Below are 18,973 nucleotides of genomic sequence, written 5' to 3' on the forward strand. Positions count from 1 at the left end.
CTGCCTCAGCCTCCTGAGTAGCTGAGATTACAGGCGCCCGCCACTAAGCCCGGCTAATTTTGGTATTTTTAGTAGAAACGGGATTTCACCATGTTGGCCAAGCTGGTCTCGAACTCCTGACCTCAAATTATTAGCTCACCTCGGCCTCCCAAAGTGCTGGGCTTACAGGCATGGGCCACTGTGCCTAGTCTATTTTATGTATATATATTTAAATATAAATATAAAATATTTTATAAGCCGGGCGCGGTGGCTCAAGCCTGTAATCCCAGCACTTTGGGAGGCCGAGACGGGCGGATCACGAGGTCAGGAGATCGAGACCATCCTGGCTAACACGGTGAAACCCCGTCTCTACTAAAAAATACAAAAATCTAGCCGGGCGAGGTGGCGAGCGCCTGTAGTCCCAGCTACTCAGGAGGCTGAGGCAGGAGAATGGCGTGAACCCGGGAGGCGGAGGTTGCAGTGAGCTGAGATCCGGCCACTGCAGTCCAGCCTGGGTAACAGAGCGAGACTCCGTCTCAAAAAAAAAAAAAAAAAAAATTTATAAATATTATATTTTATATATATATTTTTTTTGAGATGTCACCCAGACTGGAGTGCAGTGGCATGATCTCAGCTCACTGCAACCCCTGCCTCCCGGGTTCAATCAATTATCCTATGTCAGCCTCCTGAATAGCTGAGATTACATGCCCGTGCCACCACCCTAGACTAATTTTTTTTTTTTTTGAGATGGAGTCTCGCTGTGTTGCCCAGGCTGGAGTGCAGTGGCGGGATCTCAGCACACTGCAGCCTCCTGGGTTCCAGCAATTCTCCTGCCTCAGCTTCCTAAGTAGCTGGGATTACAAGCGCACGTCACCACACCTGGCTAATTTTTGTATTTTCAGTAGAGCTGGGGTTTCACCATGTTGGCCAGACTGGTCTTGAACTCCTGACCTCAGGTGATTACCACCTTCGCCTCCCAAAGTGCTGGGATTGCTGGCGTGAGCCATCACGCCCCACCACCTAGCTAATTTTTGTATATATATATATATAATTTTTTTGAGATGGAGTTTCACTCTTCTTGCCCAGGCTGGAGTGCAATGGTGCCATCTCGGCTCACTGCAACCTCCGCCTCCCAGGTTCAAGCGATTCTCCTGCCTCAGCCTCCCTAGTAGCTGGGATTACAGGCATGTGCCACCACGCCTGGCTAATTTTGTATTTTTAGTAGAGACGGGCTTTCTCCATGTTGGTCAGGCTGGTCTTGAACTCCCAACCTCAGGTGATCCGCCTGCCTCAGCCTCCCAAAGTGCTGGGATTACAAGCATGAGCCACTGCGCCGGGCCATTAATTTTTGTATTTTTATTATTATTATTTTTTATTATTTTAAGATGGAGTCTTGCTCTGTTGCCCAGGCTGGAGTGCAGTGGCGTGATCTTGGCTCACTGCAACCTCTGTCTCCTGGGTTTACAGGTGCGCACCACCATGCCCAGCTAATTTTTATATTTTTTCTAGAGACAGGGTTTCACCAGGCTGGTCTTGAACTCCTGACCTCTTGTGATTTGCCTGCTTTGGTCTCCAAAAGTGCTGGGATTACAGGAGTGAGTAATTTTTGTATTTTTAGTAGAAACAGGGTTTCACCATGTTGGCCAGGCTGGTCTCAAAATCCTGACCTCTAGTGATCCTCCCGCCTTGGCCTCCCAAAGTGCTGAGATTACAGGGGTGAGCCACCATGCCTGGCCCCATCCCAATTATTTTCATCCGCTATTATTTATGCTTCTTTTTTTCCCCTCAAGACATGGTTTCACTCCAATTTCCCAGGCTGGCATGCAGTGTTGTGATCTTGACTCACTGCAACCTCTGCCTCCTGGGCTCAAGCGATTCTTCTGCCTCAGCCTCCAATTAGCTGGGATTACAAGCACATGCCAACAGGCCTGGCTAATTTTTCTATTTTTTATAGAGACAGGGTTTTGCTATGTTGGCCAAACTGGTCTTGAACTCCTGAGCTCAAGTTATCAACCCACTTTGGCCTCCCAAGCTGGGAGGATTACAGCCATGAGCCACCAGGACTGGCCTTATCTGTCCTTTAAAGTAACAAAACAGTGGGGGGATATATTACCATATTTTTCCTCCAGCTAATTTTCTTTTTCATTTTCCTTTAGTTTCCACATACAGCAATGGATCTAGCTAATTATATAAATTATATATTTTATTATTTTATCTATTTCTGAGACAGAGTCTCACTCTGTCGCTCAGGCTGCAGTGCAGTGGAGCCATCTAGGCTCACTGCAGCCACCGCCTCCTAGGTTCAAGCGATTCTCCTGCCTCAGCCCCCAGAGTAGCTGGGAGTACAGGCACCCATCACCACACCCAGCTAATTTTTGTATTTTTAGTAGAGATAGGTGTTTCACCATGTTGGCCAGGCTGATATGGAACTCCTGACCTCAGGTGATCCACCTGCCTTGGCCTCTCAAATTGTTGGGACTACAGGCGTGAGCTTCTGCGCCCGGCCGAGATGGAGTGTTTTTTGTGTTTTTTTTTTTTGAGACAGTATCTCGCTCTGTCGTCCAGGCTGGAGTGCAGTGGCGCAATCTTGGCTCACTGCAAGGTCCCCTCCTGGATTCACGCCATTCTCCTGCCTCAGCCTCCCAAGCAGCTGGGACTACAGGCGCCTGCCACCAAGCCCGGCTAAATTTTTTTATGTATTTTTAGTAGAGATGGGGTTTTACCGTGTTAGCCAGGATGGTCTTGATCTCCTGACCTCGTGATCTGCCCGCCTTGGCCTCCCAAAGTGCTGGGGTAACAGGTGTGAGCCACTGGGCCCAGCCTGTTTTGTTTTTTTCATAGAGACAGTCTTGCCCAGGCTGGAGTGCAGTGGTCTGATCATTGCTCACTGCAGCCTTGACCTCCTGGGCTCAAGTGATCCTCCCACCTCAGCCTCCAGAGTAGCTGAGACTAAAGGTGCACACCACCACACTCAGCCAATTTTTTGTGTGCCTGTAGCTAGACTTGATTGCTCATCTCAGCCTCCAGAGTAGCTGGGATAATGGGCATGCTCCACTAGGTCTTGTAGTGAATTTACTATTTTTTATATTTACTACTCTTTTTATTATGAAAGTATATGTTTTACTGTTCAAGTTCCAAGCTCCTATAAATCAGATCTGATATCTTGAATCCATTCTATTAAAACTTTTACCTAGAAAGAACTTGCAGGTAAATGATGACAAAGGAAAAGTATATATAAATCTGGCTGGGCGCAGTGGCTCACATCTGTAATCCCAGCACTTTGGAAGGCCGAGCGGGGCGGAACACCTGAGGTTGGGAGTTGGAGACCAGCCTGATCAACATGGAGAAACCCCGTCTCTACTAAAAATACACAATTAGCCAGGCGTGGTGTTGCATGCCTGTAATTCCACCTACTTGGGAGGCTGAGGCAGGAGAATCGCTAGGACCCAGGAGGCGGAGGTCACAGTGAGCTGAGATTGCCCCACTGCACTCCAGCTGGGCACAAGAGCAAAACTCGGTCTCAAAATAAAAAACACCAAAAAAAGTCTGGGCGCGGTGGCTCAAGCCTGTAATCCCAGCACTTTGGGAGGCCGAGATGGGCGGATCACGAGGTCAGGAGATCGAGACCATCCTGGCTAACACGGTGAAACACCGTCTCTACTAAAAATACAAAAATTAGCCGGGCACGGTGGCAGGCGCCTGTAGTCCCAGCTACTTGGGAGGCTGAGGCAGGAGAAGGGCGTGAACCCGAGAGGCGGAGCTTGCAGTGAGTGGAGATCTCAGCGACAGAGTGAGACTCCGTCTCAAAAAAAAAAAACAAAAAAAAAAACCCACTAAAAAAAAGATACAAAAATTAGCCGAGTGTGGTGGTGGGCACCTGTAGTCACAGGTACTCGGGAGGCTGAGGCAGGAGAATCGCTAGGACCCAGGAGGCGGAGGTTGCGGGGAGCTGAGATTGCACCACTGCACTCTAGCCTGGGCAATAAGAACCCAGGAGTCTCTTGGATCCCAGGAGCGAGACAGAGTCTGGCTGGCTCACTGCAACCTCCGCCACTGCAACCTCTGCCTCTTGGGTTCAAGCAATTCTCCTGCCCCAGCCTACCGAGTAATTGGGACTACAGGCATGTGTCACCACGCCCAGCTAATTTTTTATTTTTAGTAGAGATGAGATTTCACCATATTGGCCAGGCTGGTCTTGAACTCCTCATCTCAGGTGATCAGCCCATCTCGGCCTTCCAAAGTGCTGGGATTACAGGTGTGAGCCACCATGCCCAGCTGACAAAGGAAAACATTTAGTGAAATGTAAATATCAAGCTTTTAATCCAAGTCAAAAAAAATCTCCAGGCTGGGCGCGGTAGCTCAAGCCTGTAATCCCAGCACTTTGGGAGGCCGAGACGGGTGGATCACGAGGTCAGGAGATCGAGACCATCCTGGCTAACCCGGTGAAACCCCGTCTCTACTAAAAAATACAAAAAAACTAGCCGAGTGAGGTGGCGGGTGCCTGTAGTCCCAGCTACTCAGGAGGCTGAGGCAGGAGAATGGCGTAAACCCGGGAGGTGGAGCTTGCAGTGAGCAGAGATCCGGCCACTGCACTCCAGCCTGGGCAACAGAGCGAGACTCCGTCTCAAAAAAAAAAAAATCTCCAAAGCATAAAATATGAGGTGGGATGCAGTGGCTCACACTTGTAATTGCAGCCCTTTGAAGGCCACAGCAGGAGGATTCCGAGTCCAGCAGTTCAAGGTTATAGTGAGCTTCGATGGTGTCACTGCACTCCAGCCTTGGTGACAGAGCAAAACTGTCTCAGAAAAGATAAAATTCAAAAATAGCAGTGATTAAGGGTAATACATAAGGATCATATATTGCCATAATATATAAAAATATAAAAAGTGGGCCTAGGGGCTTGTCACACTAAAGCTGACTTGAAATTGACCATACTCAGGGATGTTATGGTCTAACTTTCTCAAACTAGAGATTTAATACTCTTTTTTCCTTTCCCCCAAGACAGAGTTTCGCTCTTTGTTGCCCAGGCTGGAGTGCAATTGCAGGATCTCGGCTCACTGCAACCTCCACCTCCAGGGTTCAAGCGATTCTCCTGCCTCAGCCTCCCAAGTAGCTGGGATTACAGCATGCACCACTACGCCTGGCTAATTTTGTATTTAGTAGAGATGGGGTTTCTTTTTTTTTTTTTTTTTTTTTTTGAGACAGAGTCTCGCTCTGTCGCCGGGGCTGGAGTGCAGTGTCCGGATCTCAGCTCACTGCAAGCTCCGCCTCCCGGGTTCACGCCATTCTCCTGCCTCAGCCTCCCGAGTAGCTGGGACTACAGGCGCCCACCACCGCGCCCGGCTAATTTTTTTTTGTATTTTTTAGTAGAGACGGGGTTTCACCGGGTTAGCCAGGATGGTCTCGATCTCCTGACCTCGTGATCCGCCCGTCTCGGCCTCCCAAAGTGCTGGGATTACAGGCTTGAGCCACCGCGCCCGGCCAAGATGGGGTTTCAACATGTTGGACAGGCCGGGCGCGGTGGCTCAAGCCTGTAATCCCAGCACTTTGGGAGGCCGAGACGGGCGGATCACGAGGTCAGGAGATCGAGACCATCCTGGCTAACCCGGTGAAACCCCGTCTCTAGTAAAAAATACAAAAAAATAGCCGGGCGGGGTGGCGGGTGCCTGTAGTCCCAGCTACTCGGGAGGCTGAGGCAGGAGAATGGCGTAAACCCGGGAGGTGGAGCTTGCAGTGAGCCGAGATCCGGCCACTGCACTCCAGTCTCAGCGACAGAGCAAGACTCCATCTCAAAAAAAAAAAAAAACATGTTGGACAGGCTGGTCTCGATCTCCTGACCTCAGATGATCCACCCACCTCAGCCTCCCAAAGGGCTGGGATTATAGGCGTGAACTACCGCGCCCAGCCAAGATTTAATTCTTCTAAAACCAAGACTGGTTCAGTCTAGACAGGGTACTGGTTCTCAATCTTGGGTGTACCTTGAAATCTCCTGGGAGCTTCACAATTCTGATGTCTGAGTCCTATTCTGCAGTCTGACATAATTGGTCTAGGGTATGAACTGGAAACATTTTCAAAAGCTCCAGGTTAGAACAACTCCTCTCTAGGTCTGGTACCTTCCATAAACTAGTCATAAGACATTAAGGATAGTTCTTTTTGATACCAAATGGAGCTTGTATTATACCTAACTTATAGGCAGAGACATTTATGGCTATTTGCAGATACAGATATATGAACACAAACCTCAATCTAAAAACCCTAGTTAGTCCACTTCCCCCCAAATTATTGTTCTAAACGAGTATCCATTTTTCCCAGACACTGGGTATCACCTAAATCAACTCTTACAGAGTTTAGAAACAAATGCTAACCTTAAGACCAAGTGCCTTTATTAACAGGGCTTTATGCCTGTTCAGTTGGCAAAATTTTATCATTCTTCCATTCTCAAACTAGAGCTTGGAACGTAAGTTACACAATCATCCTGTTTGTCACAACATTTTCATAACAAAATACCTGTACGTACCATCAACTTAATCATCTTCCACTATGACAGTAAACCTACATGGCAATTACTGTTGTTTTACAAATTTACTCCAAACCTGTTAACTGCTAAAATGTACATATAGACAGGCTCCCATTAACATCAATCCTCAAAATCCCTGTGTGTCCAGGATCTAACTATACAGTCCATCTTAACTTCAATGCCTTTTTTTTTGTGGGGGGTGGGGAACAGAATCTTGCCTTGTCACCCAGGCTGGAGTGCAATAGCATGATCTCCACTCGCTGCAATCTCCACCTCTCAGGTTCCAGCAATTCTCTCAGTAGCTGAGATTACAGGCGTGCACAATGCCCAGCTAACTTTTGTATTTTTAGTAGAGAAGTTTTCACCATGTTGGTTAACCTGGTCTCGAATACCTGACCTCATGATCCGCCTGCTTTGGCCTCCCAAAGTGTTGGGATTACAGGCGCGAGCCACAGCGTCATCATTTCAATGCCTTTCTCACTGCAGGAGAAGCTATCTTGTATAGCCAGTCATCAAGCGGTATCTACTATTATTTTTGGGACTCAAAACCCGAATACTTTTTGAAGCCAAAATTAAATACAGCAATTGGAAAATGCCAAAAGTCTGCAAACTCACAAAAAAGCAAGGATTGTTTAAAAAAAAAAAAAAGCGCAGTGTTTCCATTTCACAAAAGCAATGGTCAGGGGTCAGGTCATGTCAAAAAGATTGTAGAGGCCGGGATGGGCAGATCACTTGAGATCAGGAGTTTGAGTCCAGTTTGGCTAACATGGTGAAACCCCATCTCCACCAAAAATACAAAAATTAGCCAGGCATGATGGCAGGTGCCTGTAATCCCAGCTACTTGGGAGGCTGAGGCAGGAGAATTACTTGAACCCTGGAAGTGGAGGTTGCAGCGAGCCAAGATCTCACCACTGCACTCCAGCCTCGGTGACAGAGTGAGACTCTGGGGAAAAAAAAAAAAAAGGCGTAGAAGTGAACAGGGAGGCAAGCACTGCAAACACTTTTTAATGGGTTTAAAATTTTTATTTTTTACAAATATACTGGAGAATCATGCAATGCTGCCAGCATTGGATGCAATCCGGGGCCACAAGTCTGCACACTCCTTTGCTACTGGTCCTGTAATGGCGGAACCTGCATTAAAAAACAAAACAAAACAAAAAACATGTGGGGGACAGGTTAAGACATCATCAAACACAGAGGATCCTTGGCCTGTACTTCTAGACAATCCACCCAACCTCAGAGACCTAAGGAACAAGCCAGACTGAGTTCCTACCTTTCATCTCGCCTTTATTGTTCACTATGACCCCTGCATTATCTTCAAAATAAAGAAACACGCCATCTTTTCTACGGTATGACTTTCGTTGTCGAATGACCACTGCTGGATGTACTGAGAGAAGAAAAAAAGACAGCAGTCATTAACCTGTCAAGTCGCAACGCCACCACAAAAGCAGTTGCCAGCTAGACAGAATGTACTGTCAGTGTTTGAGATAGTATAAATATCAATCAATCTTTAAGGTGATCCTCCCACCTCAGCCTCTCCAGTATCTTGGACTACAGGTGCTCACCACCATGCCCAGATTTTTTTTTTTACTCCCAAAGTGCTGGGAGTATAGGCATGAACCACAACCATCTATTCACATCTTAAAATCAAAGCTGCCAGTATTTTCTCGCAAGTGTAAAACTCTCAGGAGGACAATTATCCTTGCCTATGCCTTTTCCAACTTCACCTCACAGGTGGGTTATTAAGATCCCAGTATCACTGAATTGGGATGTAGAAATGGGACCTGGGACCCCCAACTGCTCCCAGTCCTGGCAATGAGCAGAGACCAAGCTATTCAGATTTATACTGGAAAACAGTTGGAATTCCAGGGCCCAAACACCAGGCTTTATGTTTTACTTTTAATGTTTTACTTTCCAGTGTCATAAGTAACTTTTACACCCATCTGTACTAAAGTGGAAAAGAAGCTTTTCCCAACTTTCAAAATCAAGTATCACTACACAGTAAAATATAATGCTTGTGAAGAACTACTGTAGAGTCAGACACACCTGGATTCAAATCTTCACTGATACTAGCGTGGGGTCCTTACACAGAATTTTTATAATGACAGGAAGACTATACAAAAAATAGATAAGTCTAACCAAGTTAGCAATGGGACACACATGAGGCAGCCAATACTTACTGACCCTCCTCTACTTATAAACCATTAAATGCTCACAAATTCATCAAGTAGACAAATAGACCTGGCCCTTTTGCACATTTCTGTGCTTGTTATTTATTAAGTTCCAAGGGGAGGGGATGTATTCATTTAGCAGAAACAAGGACCAAAAAAGACATTAACAGAATTGGATACTCACAGCTCGTTTTAAAACTGAAGTGTTCTGAGCTCTGGTCTGTCCCACCACTGACTGAGACCAGCAATCCACTCTCCTGCCATCTCATCTACAAAGTGATGGCCATTTGCTCTGCTCTTCTCTAACAGCTCCCTGGGCCACCAATCAGACCCAGGAAGTGTTCTGAGAAGAGGAAAAAGCCCATGCAATTGCTGAATCACAAGCACAGTGCTACCAAGCCCTCAAGTGGCTATTAATGGTAAACAAAAAAAGATTTCTAACCCAAAGGTTAAAAATCTACTGGAGAGCATCGTGGGGTGGATACAGGAATAGGAGTAACTGTAACACATGGCTAACAAATCAACATCATATTTGTAACTCAAGGGATGGCCATGAACTCTTTAGAAGAGCAAGACATCCCAGGGTAGAGACAGACTAGGCAGGCACAGGAAAAAACTGCAAGAGCTGAAGTTAAAATGCATCAAATACCAGAAGTTCTAAAGCCGGACAGGACACAAACTGCAAGTATTTTGAGGCCTCCCCCTTTAAATCATACAGCTGACAGGAAAACTTATGAGGGGGTAGCCTGAGATTAAGTAATGAGCAATTAGCTGGGTGTGGTGGCGCACACCTATGATCCCAGCTCCTCGGGAGGCTGAGGCAGGGCAATCACTTGAGCCTGGGAAGTGGAGGTTGCAGTGAACAGAAAGATATGTGCCACTGCACTGCAGCCTGGGCAACAGAGTGAGATTACATCTCAAAAATAAATAAATAAAAATAAAATAATGAGCAGCTTCTCGTTTTCATTTTCTAATTTTTTTTTTTTTTTTTTTGAGAACCCAGGAGGCGGCCGGGCGCGGTGGCTCAAGCCTGTAATCCCAGCACTTTGGGAGGCCGAGACGGGCGGATCACGAGGTCAGGAGATCGAGACCATCCTGGCTAACATGGTGAAACCCCGTCTCCACTAAAAATACAAAAAACTAGCTGGGCGAGGTGGCGGGCGCCTGTAGTCCCAGCTACTCCGGAGGCTGAGGCAGGAGAATGGCGTGAACCCGGGAGGCGGAGCTTGCAGTGAGCTGAGACCCGGCCACTGCACTCCAGCCTGGGCGACAGAGCGAGACTCCGTCTCAAAAAAAAAAAAAAAAAAAAAAAAAAAAAAAAAAAAAAGAGAACCCAGGAGGCAGAGGTTGCAGTCAGCCAAGATCGTGCCATTGCACTCCAGTGTGGGCTGAGCGACAGAGGGAGACCCCATCTCAAAAAATAAATAAATAAATAAATCTAAAGTATGGAAATGACAAGATGATGGTCCCCCCTCCAACATAATATGAACAAAAACTTAAGATACTTATCTCACATTGCCTCTCAATGGAAAACAACCTTGAGGCCTTGAAAATTGATCCATTTTCCAATAAAGGAAAGAGTCCCCCCACTACTTATCAGTGTTAAGGTGGGCTCAGTGTTTACTCACCCTTTTTTCTGAGCTCTGGTTTGCCTTTCTTGACTGTGGCCATCACCATGTCACCCACACCAGCAGCGGGAAGTCTGTTCAGCCGTCCCTTGATCCCCTTCACGGAGATGATATACAGGTTTTTGGCTCCTACAAATGAATGTAAATAAAAATGAAAAATGTTGAGGGCCCATCAAGCCGTTCCATCAGTATTACATTTCCCAAACACTTACAAAGTCCCTCCCTCCACTGACTGCCCAAGCAGTTAGTCCTCAAGAACGCCTTGTCACACCACCGATTGAAGCAAACAACACAACATGTTGCCACTTCACCCAAAAGCGATGTTTTCACTCTCCCCTTTCTTGACGGCTCAATAGGTCATTAGGCACAGGCCCATTGAGTGCTTTTAAAAGGGGGAGTATAGCAACCTGCAGTCAAAGACCTCACCTGTGTTGTCAGCACAATTGATCACAGCTCCTACCGGAAGACCCAAGGAAATCCGGAATTTCGCACCAGAGGACCCACCACGTCCTGTGGATATAAAGGGAAGGTAAACAGGATAAAGAGATCACTATCTAGACATGGTTCGCAGTTCCCCCTCATACTCTTAAACTGTAATTCACGGCACATACTTTGACAGATGGTATGCTATAGATTAGCTCGCTCGGATTTTACTTATGCCCTCCCCGTGTGCCACCCGATTCTCACGGAAAGTAGCCTATTTCTCACTATTACCACTCTGACATCGAAATTAAGGAACCTAGACGACTCAGCCCTTGTTCCAACTTTCGCAAAACGCAATTGCTCCTGCAAAGCATAAGACCGCAGAGGTCGCGCAAACCAGGGCCTAATCCAGTCTAACTTCAACCCCAATACGATAGCCCTATTCGCAGAGCGATCTCGCGGGATCCAGACTATATTCATGTCGGGATCCTGCTATGTCAACTCTCCAGCACCCCACTGCCACTTTCGAGGGCCCTGGCAGTGCTTTTGCGATGGCCTGGCTCTCCCTCTCCGGCCTGAAGGAGAGCAAAGCGCCCCAGCTGCCTAGGGCCACCGCTCCTGACGAATCCGCCAGCCACTGCACGACAGATGGTGGAGGATCCTCCAGAAGCAAAACCTCACCTCGCTTCGACATCTTGAACGCCGGAAAAAAGAAAAAAGGAAGTTGATTCAAAGGACGCTGGGATATGAACTTTGACGCCCCGCCCACCTTCGTCACGTGGCCGGAGCTAAAAACTCTGCCTCTTCCGCCTCTGGGCGCTGCCTTATTGCGTATTAAGTTCACGACGTTGCTTTGAGCCCTCTCTGAAGTGGGCGTTGAAGTAGAAGCGCAAGAGATAGGAAATCTCTTCTCCAGGAGCTTAAGAGTAGTTGGCCGGGCGCGGTGGCTCAAGCCTGTAATCCCAGCACTTTGGGAGGCCGAGGCGGGTGGATCACGACGTCAGGAGATCGAGACTATCCTGGCTAACATGGTGAAACCTCGTCTCTACTAAAAATACAAAAAACTAGCCGGGCGTGGTGGCGGGCGCCTGTAGTCTCAGCTACTTGGGAAGGCTGAGGCGGGAGAATGGCGTGAACCCGGGAGGCGGAGCTTGCAGTGAGCCGAGATCACGCCACTGCACTCCAGCCTGGGAGACACAGCGAGACTCCGTCTCAAAAAAAAAAAAAAAAGAGTAGTTAGGGACATGGAAGCAGTGATTTGTTAACTTGCTCACGACCTCTTTTGACAACTTAATACGTGCCAGGCACTTATCTGCACACTAGAGAATAGGAATTAAAACACGGTTTGTGCCGTGTAGGGGTTCCCACAGAAACAAAGACAGGGGGGGAGGGGGGAGAACCAGCTCTAAACGGTTTCGTTGAATGTAATACAATTGAGAAGTGCTACAGATCATTCCATCTATGTGTTCTTGGTACCATACCATTCTGTATTTTACATATACAGTATTGCTCTGTTTATTGACCCGCCCCCCCCCCCCCCCCACACACACACAGTTGTTTTTTTTTTTTTTTTTTCTTTTTTTTGAGACGGAGTCTCGCTCTTGCCCAGGCTGGAGTATAGTGGCGCGCTCTCAGCTCGCTGCAACCTCCGTCTCCCGGGTTCAAGCAGTTCTCTGTCTCAGCCTCAGAGTAGCTGAGACCACAGGCGCCCACCACAACGCTGGGCTAATTTTTGTATTTTTAGTAGAGATGGGGTTTCGCCATGTTGGCCAGGCTGGTCTCGAATTTCTAACCTCAAGTGATCTGCCCGCCTTGGCTTCTCAAAGTGCTGGGATTGCAGGCGTGAGCCCCCGCGCCAGGCCACTTGCTCCTTTCACAGCTTCAGCCGCCCCTTTCTTCTGGGTTCTTCCCGTGCCACGATGCATTCATTCAAATACTTACTGAGCTCCTACTTTGTAGCAGGTTCTGTCCAGGGCGTACAGCGGATTACATCAGACAACAAAATAGATCAATATTGTTGTCCTTATGGAGCTTATATTCTGCTGGGGTGCAGGTGGAGGAGGATATTAGACACTAAACAAAAGATATAATAAATAATTGCAGTATGTAGTATGTTAGATGGGGATAAGTATTATAAAAATATAAATAGTATCGCTTCTTGGCCTTTTGGCCAAGATCAAGTGTAAAATACAAATAGTGGCCGGGCCTGGTGGCTCACGCTTGTAATCCCAGCACTTTGGGAGGCCGAGGCGGGTGGATCACGAGGTCAGGAGATTGAGACAAGCCTGGCCAACACAGTGAAACCCCGTCTCTACTAAAAATACAAAAATTATCTGGGCGTGGTGGCACGCGCCTGTAATCCCAGCTACAGCTACTCGGGAGGCTGAGGCAGGAGAATCGCTGGAACCCGGGAGGCGGAGGTGGCAGGGAGCCGAGATCGCTCTACTGCACTCCAACCTGGGCGACAGAGCTAGACTCCGTCTCAAAAAATATATATATAAATAGCTCTTTGAGAAAGACGCCGTCCGTAGGTGTTGCGGATCGCCAATCCTCACGCTCCTGCTCCCGACTCACCGCTGTTAGCTCTCGCCCAGGAACCAGTGGGTCAGGAAGCCGCGCAGTAGCCATGGATTTTAAGGATACCGGAAAAACACCCATGGAGGCGGAGGCGGCAGTTCACGAATTCGAGTCACTTTAACGAGCTGCACCATAAAATCCCTGGAGTAGGTGTGTGCTGACTTGATCAGAGGAGCAAAGGAAAAGAATCTCAAAGTGAAAGGACCAGTTCGAATGTCTGCCAAGACTTTGAGAATCACTACAAGAAAAACTCTTTGTGGTGAAGGTTCTAAGACATGGGATCGTTTCCACGTGAGAATCCGCAAGCGACTCTGACTTGCACAGTCCTTCTGAGATTGTTAAGCAGGTTACTTCCCTCAGTATTGAGCCAGGAGTTGAGGTGGAAGTCGCCACTGCAGATGCTTAAGTCAACTATTTTAGTAAATTGACTACCAGGTTTTTTGTTTTCTTTTTTCTTTTGAGACAGAGTTTCGCTCTTGTTGCGCAGGCTGGAGTGCAGTGGCGCGGTCTTGGCTTACCGCAACCTCCACGGCCGGTATATATATATAAATCAGCTAGTGGCTGGGCGCGGTGGCTCAAGCCTGTAATCCCAGCACTTTGGGAGGCCAAGACGGGCGGATCACGAGGTCAGGAGATCGAGACCATCCTGGCTAACACGGTAAAACCCCGTCTCTACTAAAAAATACAAAAAACTACCCGGGCGAGGTGGCAGGGGCCTGTAGCCCCAGCTACTCGGGAGGCTGAGGCAGGAGAATGGCGTAAACCCGGGAGGCGGAGCTTGCAGTGAGTTGAGATCCGGCCACCGCACTCCAGCCTGGGCGACAGAGTGAGACTCCGTCTCAAAAAATAAAAAATAAAAAATAAAAATAAATAAATAAATCAGCTGGTAATTGGCCAGGCGCGCTGGCTGACGCCTGTTATCCCGACACTTTGGGAGGCCAAGGCAGGCAGATCACCTGAGGTCAGGAGTTCAAGACCAACATGGCCAAAATGGCGAAACCTGGTTTCTACAAAAATACAAACATTAGCCGGGCGTAGTGGCTTACGCCTGTAATCCCAGCACTTTGGGAGGCGGAGGCGGGCGGATCATGAGGTCAGAAGATCGAGACCATCCTGGCTATCACAGTGAACCGCCCTCTCCACAGAAAATACAAAAAATTAGGTCGGGCGCGGTGGCTCACGCCTGTAATCCCAGCACTTTGGGAGGCCGAGGCGGGCGGATCACAAGGTCAGGAGATCGAGACCACGGTGAAACCCCGTCTCTACTAAAAATACAAAAAAAATTAGCCGGGCGCGGTTGTGGGCGCCTGTAGTCCCAGCTACTCGGGAGGCTGAGGCAGGAGAATGGCGTGAACCCGGGAGGCGGAGCTTGCAGTGAGCCGAGATCGTGCCACTGCACTCCAGCCTGGGCAACAGAGCGAGACTCCGTCTCAAAAAAAAAAAAAAAAAAAAAAAAGAAAATACAAAAAATTAGACGGGCGTGGTGGCGGGCGCCTCTAGTCTCAGCTACTCGGGAGGCTGAGGCAGGAGAATGGCGTGAACCCGGGAGGCGGAGCTTGCAATGAGCCGAGATCTCACCACTGCACTCCAGCCTGGGCGACAGAGTGAGACTCGTCTCAAAAAAACAAAACAAAACAAAGCAAAACAAGCAAACAAACAAACATTAGCCGGCCGTGGTGGCAGGTGCCTGTAATCCCAGCTACTCAGGAGGCCGAGGCAGGAGAATCGTTTGAACCAAAGAGGTGGAGGTTGCAGTGAGCCGAAGTCCTGCTACTGCACTCCAGCCTGGGGTATACAGCCAGGGTCCATCTCAAAAAATATATAAATAAGACCGGGCACAGTGGCTCACGCCTGTAATCCCAGAACTTTGGGAGGCCAAGGCGGTCGGATCACCTGAGGTCGGGAGTTTGAGACCAGCCTGACCAAATTGGAGAAACCCCATCTCTACTAAAAATATAAAATTAGCCTGGTGTGGTAGCACATGCCTGTAATTCCAGCTAGTCAGGAGTCTGAGGCAGGAGAATCTCTTGAAACCCGGGAGGCAGAGGTTGTGGTGAGCCGAGATTGCACCATTGCACTCCAGCCTGGGCAACAGGAAAGTTTGAAACTCTGTCTCAAAAACATAGATAAACAAAAATAGGGCCAGGGGCAGTGGCTCACGCCTGTAATTCCATCACCACTTTGGGAGGCCAAGGTGGTTGTATTACTTGAGGTCAGGAGTTCGAGACCAGCTTGCCCGAAATAGCAAAACTCTGTCTCTACTAAAAATACAGAAATTAGCCAGGCACGGTGTCTCATGCCTGTAATTCTAGCACTTTGGGAGGCCGAGGCTGGTAGAGTGCCTGAGCTCAGGAGCTGAAGACCCAGCCCAAGCAACATGGCAAAACTCTGTCTCTACTAAAAATACAAAAAATTAGGCAGGTGGCTGGGCGCGGTGGCTCAAGCCTGTAATCCCAGCACTTTGGGAGGCCGAGATGGGTGGATCACGAGGTCAGGAGATCGAGACCATCCTGCCTAACACGGTGAAACCTCGTCTCTACTAAAAAATACAAAAAACTAGCTGGGCGAGGTGGCGGACACCTGTAGTCCCAGCTACTCAGGAGGCTGAGGCAGGAGAATGGCGTGAACCTGGGAGGCGGAGCTTGCAGTGAGCTGAGATCCGGCCACTGCACTCCAGCCTGGGCCACAGAGCAAGACTCCGTCTCAAAAAAAAAAAAAAAAAAAAATTAGCCAGGTGTGGTCCATGCCTGCGGTCCCCAGCTACTCGGGAGGCTGAGGCACGAGAATCATTGGAACCCAGGAGGTGGAGGTTACAGTGAGCCGGCATTGTGCCTCTACACTCCAGCCTGGGCGACAGAGCAAGACTCTGTCTCCAAAAAACAAAAACAAACCAACCAAAATTAGCCGGCCTTGGTGGCACATGCCTATAGCCCCAGCTGTTCTGGAGGCTGAGGTGGGAGGATCTCTTGAGCCTGGAAGGCAGAGGTTGCAGTGAGCCAAGATCCCACCACTGCACTCCAGCCTGGGTGAAAAAGTGAGACCCCATCACTAAAAAAAAAAAAAAAAAGAAAGAAAGAAAGAAAAGAAAAAAAGAAAGAAGGAGAGAGAGAGAAGGAGTTGGAGGCTTCAGTGGAGGAGGAACTCTTGAGGCCATGAGTTGGAGGCTTCAGAGAGCTAGGATCACACCTTTTTTATTTTTATTTTTTAGATAGGGTCTCACTCTGTTGCCCAGACTTCAGACTGGCTGATTTCAGCCTCAACCTCTCGAACTCAAGGGACCCTCCCATCACAGCCTCCCAAAGTGCTGGGATTACAGGCATGAGCCGCTGTGCCTGGCCTGATCACACCTGTGAATAGCCACTGCACTCCAGTCTGGACAACACAGAGAGACCCCATTTTTCTATATACAACAAATACAGCCGGCCGCTGTGGCTCATGCCTGTAATCCCAGCACTTCGGGAGGCCAAGGCGGGCGGATAAACTGAGGTCAGGAGATCGAGACCAGCCTGGTCAACATGGCAAAACCCTATCTCTACTAAAAATACAAAAATTAGCTGGGCATGGTGGCACATTCCTATAATCCCAGCTACTTGGGAGGCTGAGGCAGGAGAATGGCTTGAAGCCGGGGAGAAGGGTTTGTGGTGGGCCAAGATCATGCCATTGCACTCCAGCCTAGGCAATAAAGAGTGAAACTCCATCTCAAAATAAATAAATAAATAAATAAATAAATAAATAAATAAATAAATACACACACAGAAAGACAGAGAGAGAGAGAGAGAGAAAGAGAGAGAGAGGATGGTCAGTGTAGGCCTCATTAAAGATATTGACATGAAACCAGGCATAGTGGCTCACATCTGTAATCCCAACACTTTGGGAGGTTGAAGCAGGAGGATCCCTTGAGTCCAGGAGTCTGAGACCCACCTGAGCAACACAGGGAGAGTCCATCTCTACAAAACATTTAAAAATTAGCTGGTGGCACTGGGCACAGCGGCTCATGCCTATAATCCCAGCAATTTGGGAGACTGAAGCAGACAGATCATCTGAGGTCAGAAGTTTGAGACCAGCCTGCCCATCATGGTGAAACTCCATCTCTATTAAAAATACAAAAATTAGCTGGGCATGGTGGTGGGTACTTGTAATCCCAAGTACCCAGGAATCTGAGGCAGGAGAATCCCATTTGAACCCAGGAGGCAGAGGTTGCAGTGAGCCCAGATGGCGCCACTGCACTCCAGCCTGGGCAACAGAGTGAGACTCTGTCTCAAAATAAAATAAAATAACATAAGCTGGTAGCATGTGAATCTGAGGCAGGAGAATCGCTTAAACCCAGGAGTTGAGGACTGCAGTGAGCCGTGATTACCACACTGCACTCCAACCTAGGCTACAGAGGGAAACCTTGTGTCATTTTCCAATAAGAAACCCTAAGGCAGGGGTGTGCCTGAAACGAATGAGTACCAGCAAGGAAGCCAGATGTGATTGGACAGGACGAGTGAAGAGCAAAGTAGTAAGAAATGCAGTCAGAAGTAATAGAAAGGTGGCTCACACCTGTAATCCCAGCACTTTGGGAGGCCAAGGCAGGTGATCACCTGAGGTCAGGAGTTCAAGACCAGCCTGGCCAACATGGTGAAACCCTGTCTCTACAAAAATACAAAAATTAGCATGCATGACGGCAGGTGCCTGTAATCCCAGCTACTCAGTGGGTTGAGGTGGGAGAATCGTGTGAACCTGGGAGGTGGAGGTTGCAGTGAGCCAAGATCATACCATTGCACTCCAGCCTAGGTGACAGAGCAAGAGCTCTGTTTCAAAAAAAGGAAGTAATGGAATGAAACCACTGTGGACTTTGGCATTGGCTGAGTGAAATAAGGAACCATTGTTTGATTTTAAGCAGAGGAAGGACATGATTTGACTAATGTGTCAGAAGGATCACTGTGGTTGAGTTGTTGAGACTAGACTGTGGGAGAGAACACAGGGATGGAAGTAAGAAGAGCCATTAGGAAGCTATTGCAGTAACCATGGGAGAAATGATGGTGGTTTGCACTAGAATGGTAGGAGCTGAGGTGATGTGTGGTCAGATTCTGGATGTGTTTCGGAGGTAGCAACAATAAAATGTGAGGTATGAAAGATAGAAATCAAAATGTCTCCAAGGCTTTAGGCCTGAGCAATTGGAAGATATCATTGCTGTCAACCAAGATGGAGAAGGCTATGGTTATAGGAGGAACAGTGTTCTTGGTTGGAACTACCACCACTGTCTCAACAAGAAAATGGGACACAATTCATTCTCTTCTCCCAGGATCCTAGATCCAGTCACCAAGGTCCATCAACTTTTTTTTTTTTTTTTTTTTTTTTTTTTTTTTTTGAGATGGAGTCTTGCTCTGTCGCCCAGGCTGGAGTGCAGTGGCCGGATCTCAGCTCACTGCAAGCTCCGCCTCCCGGGTTTACGCCATTCTCCTGCCTCAGCCTCCCGAGTAGCTGGGACTACAGGCGCCTGCCACCTCGCCTGGCTAGTTTTTTGTATTTTTTTTTTTTTAGTAGAGACGGGGTTTCACCGGGTTAGCCAGGATGGTCTCGATCTCCTGACCTTGTGATCCGCCCGTCTCGGCCTCCCAAAGTGCTGGGATTACAGGCTTGAGCCACCGCGCCCGGCCAGGTCCATCAACTTGACTCTGTTTCCTAAATTTTTC

At 48.2% G+C, this 18,973-nt stretch overlaps 1 protein-coding gene, 1 non-coding gene and 1 pseudogene across 2 annotated transcripts; 1 reads left to right on the top strand and 2 right to left on the bottom strand.

Moving 5' to 3' along the window:
• Positions 1 to 7,497: 7,497 nt before the first annotated feature.
• LOC105472270 (ribosomal protein L23) lies at positions 7,498 to 11,550 on the bottom strand. The gene is made up of 5 exons (XM_011725356.3): positions 11,400 to 11,550; positions 10,722 to 10,805; positions 10,296 to 10,424; positions 7,770 to 7,883; positions 7,498 to 7,627 (listed from the first exon to the last, which is right to left on the bottom strand). Exons 1-5 carry the CDS (start codon positions 11,410 to 11,412, stop codon positions 7,545 to 7,547), a joined length of 423 nt encoding a protein of 140 aa, XP_011723658.1. The 5' UTR covers positions 11,413 to 11,550; the 3' UTR covers positions 7,498 to 7,544.
• LOC112424996 (small nucleolar RNA SNORA21) lies at positions 10,556 to 10,690 on the bottom strand. Its single transcript, XR_003015967.1, has one exon. It is a non-coding gene; the product is annotated as a small nucleolar RNA SNORA21 (small nucleolar RNA).
• Positions 11,551 to 13,285: 1,735 nt separating the features above from the next.
• LOC112424966 (small ribosomal subunit protein uS10-like) lies at positions 13,286 to 14,104 on the top strand (annotated as a pseudogene).
• The last annotated feature ends 4,869 nt before the right edge of the window (positions 14,105 to 18,973 follow it).

The sequence above is a fragment of the Macaca nemestrina genome, chromosome 17 (genome assembly GCF_043159975.1).
Source record: "Macaca nemestrina isolate mMacNem1 chromosome 17, mMacNem.hap1, whole genome shotgun sequence".
Classification (NCBI taxonomy): Eukaryota; Metazoa; Chordata; class Mammalia; order Primates; family Cercopithecidae; genus Macaca; species Macaca nemestrina.

What these genes read in the sequence shown, in the direction of transcription:
- LOC105472270 (XM_011725356.3), bottom strand. An exon ending in ACCAGAGCTCAGAAAAAAGG is followed by an intron (nt 7,884 to 10,295) that starts GTGAGTAAACAC and finishes TTCTTCTCTCAG; the next exon opens with TACATCCAGCAGTGGTCATT. An exon ending in CAATAAAGGCGAGATGAAAG is followed by an intron (nt 7,628 to 7,769) that starts GTAGGAACTCAG and finishes TTTTTAATGCAG; the next exon opens with GTTCCGCCATTACAGGACCA.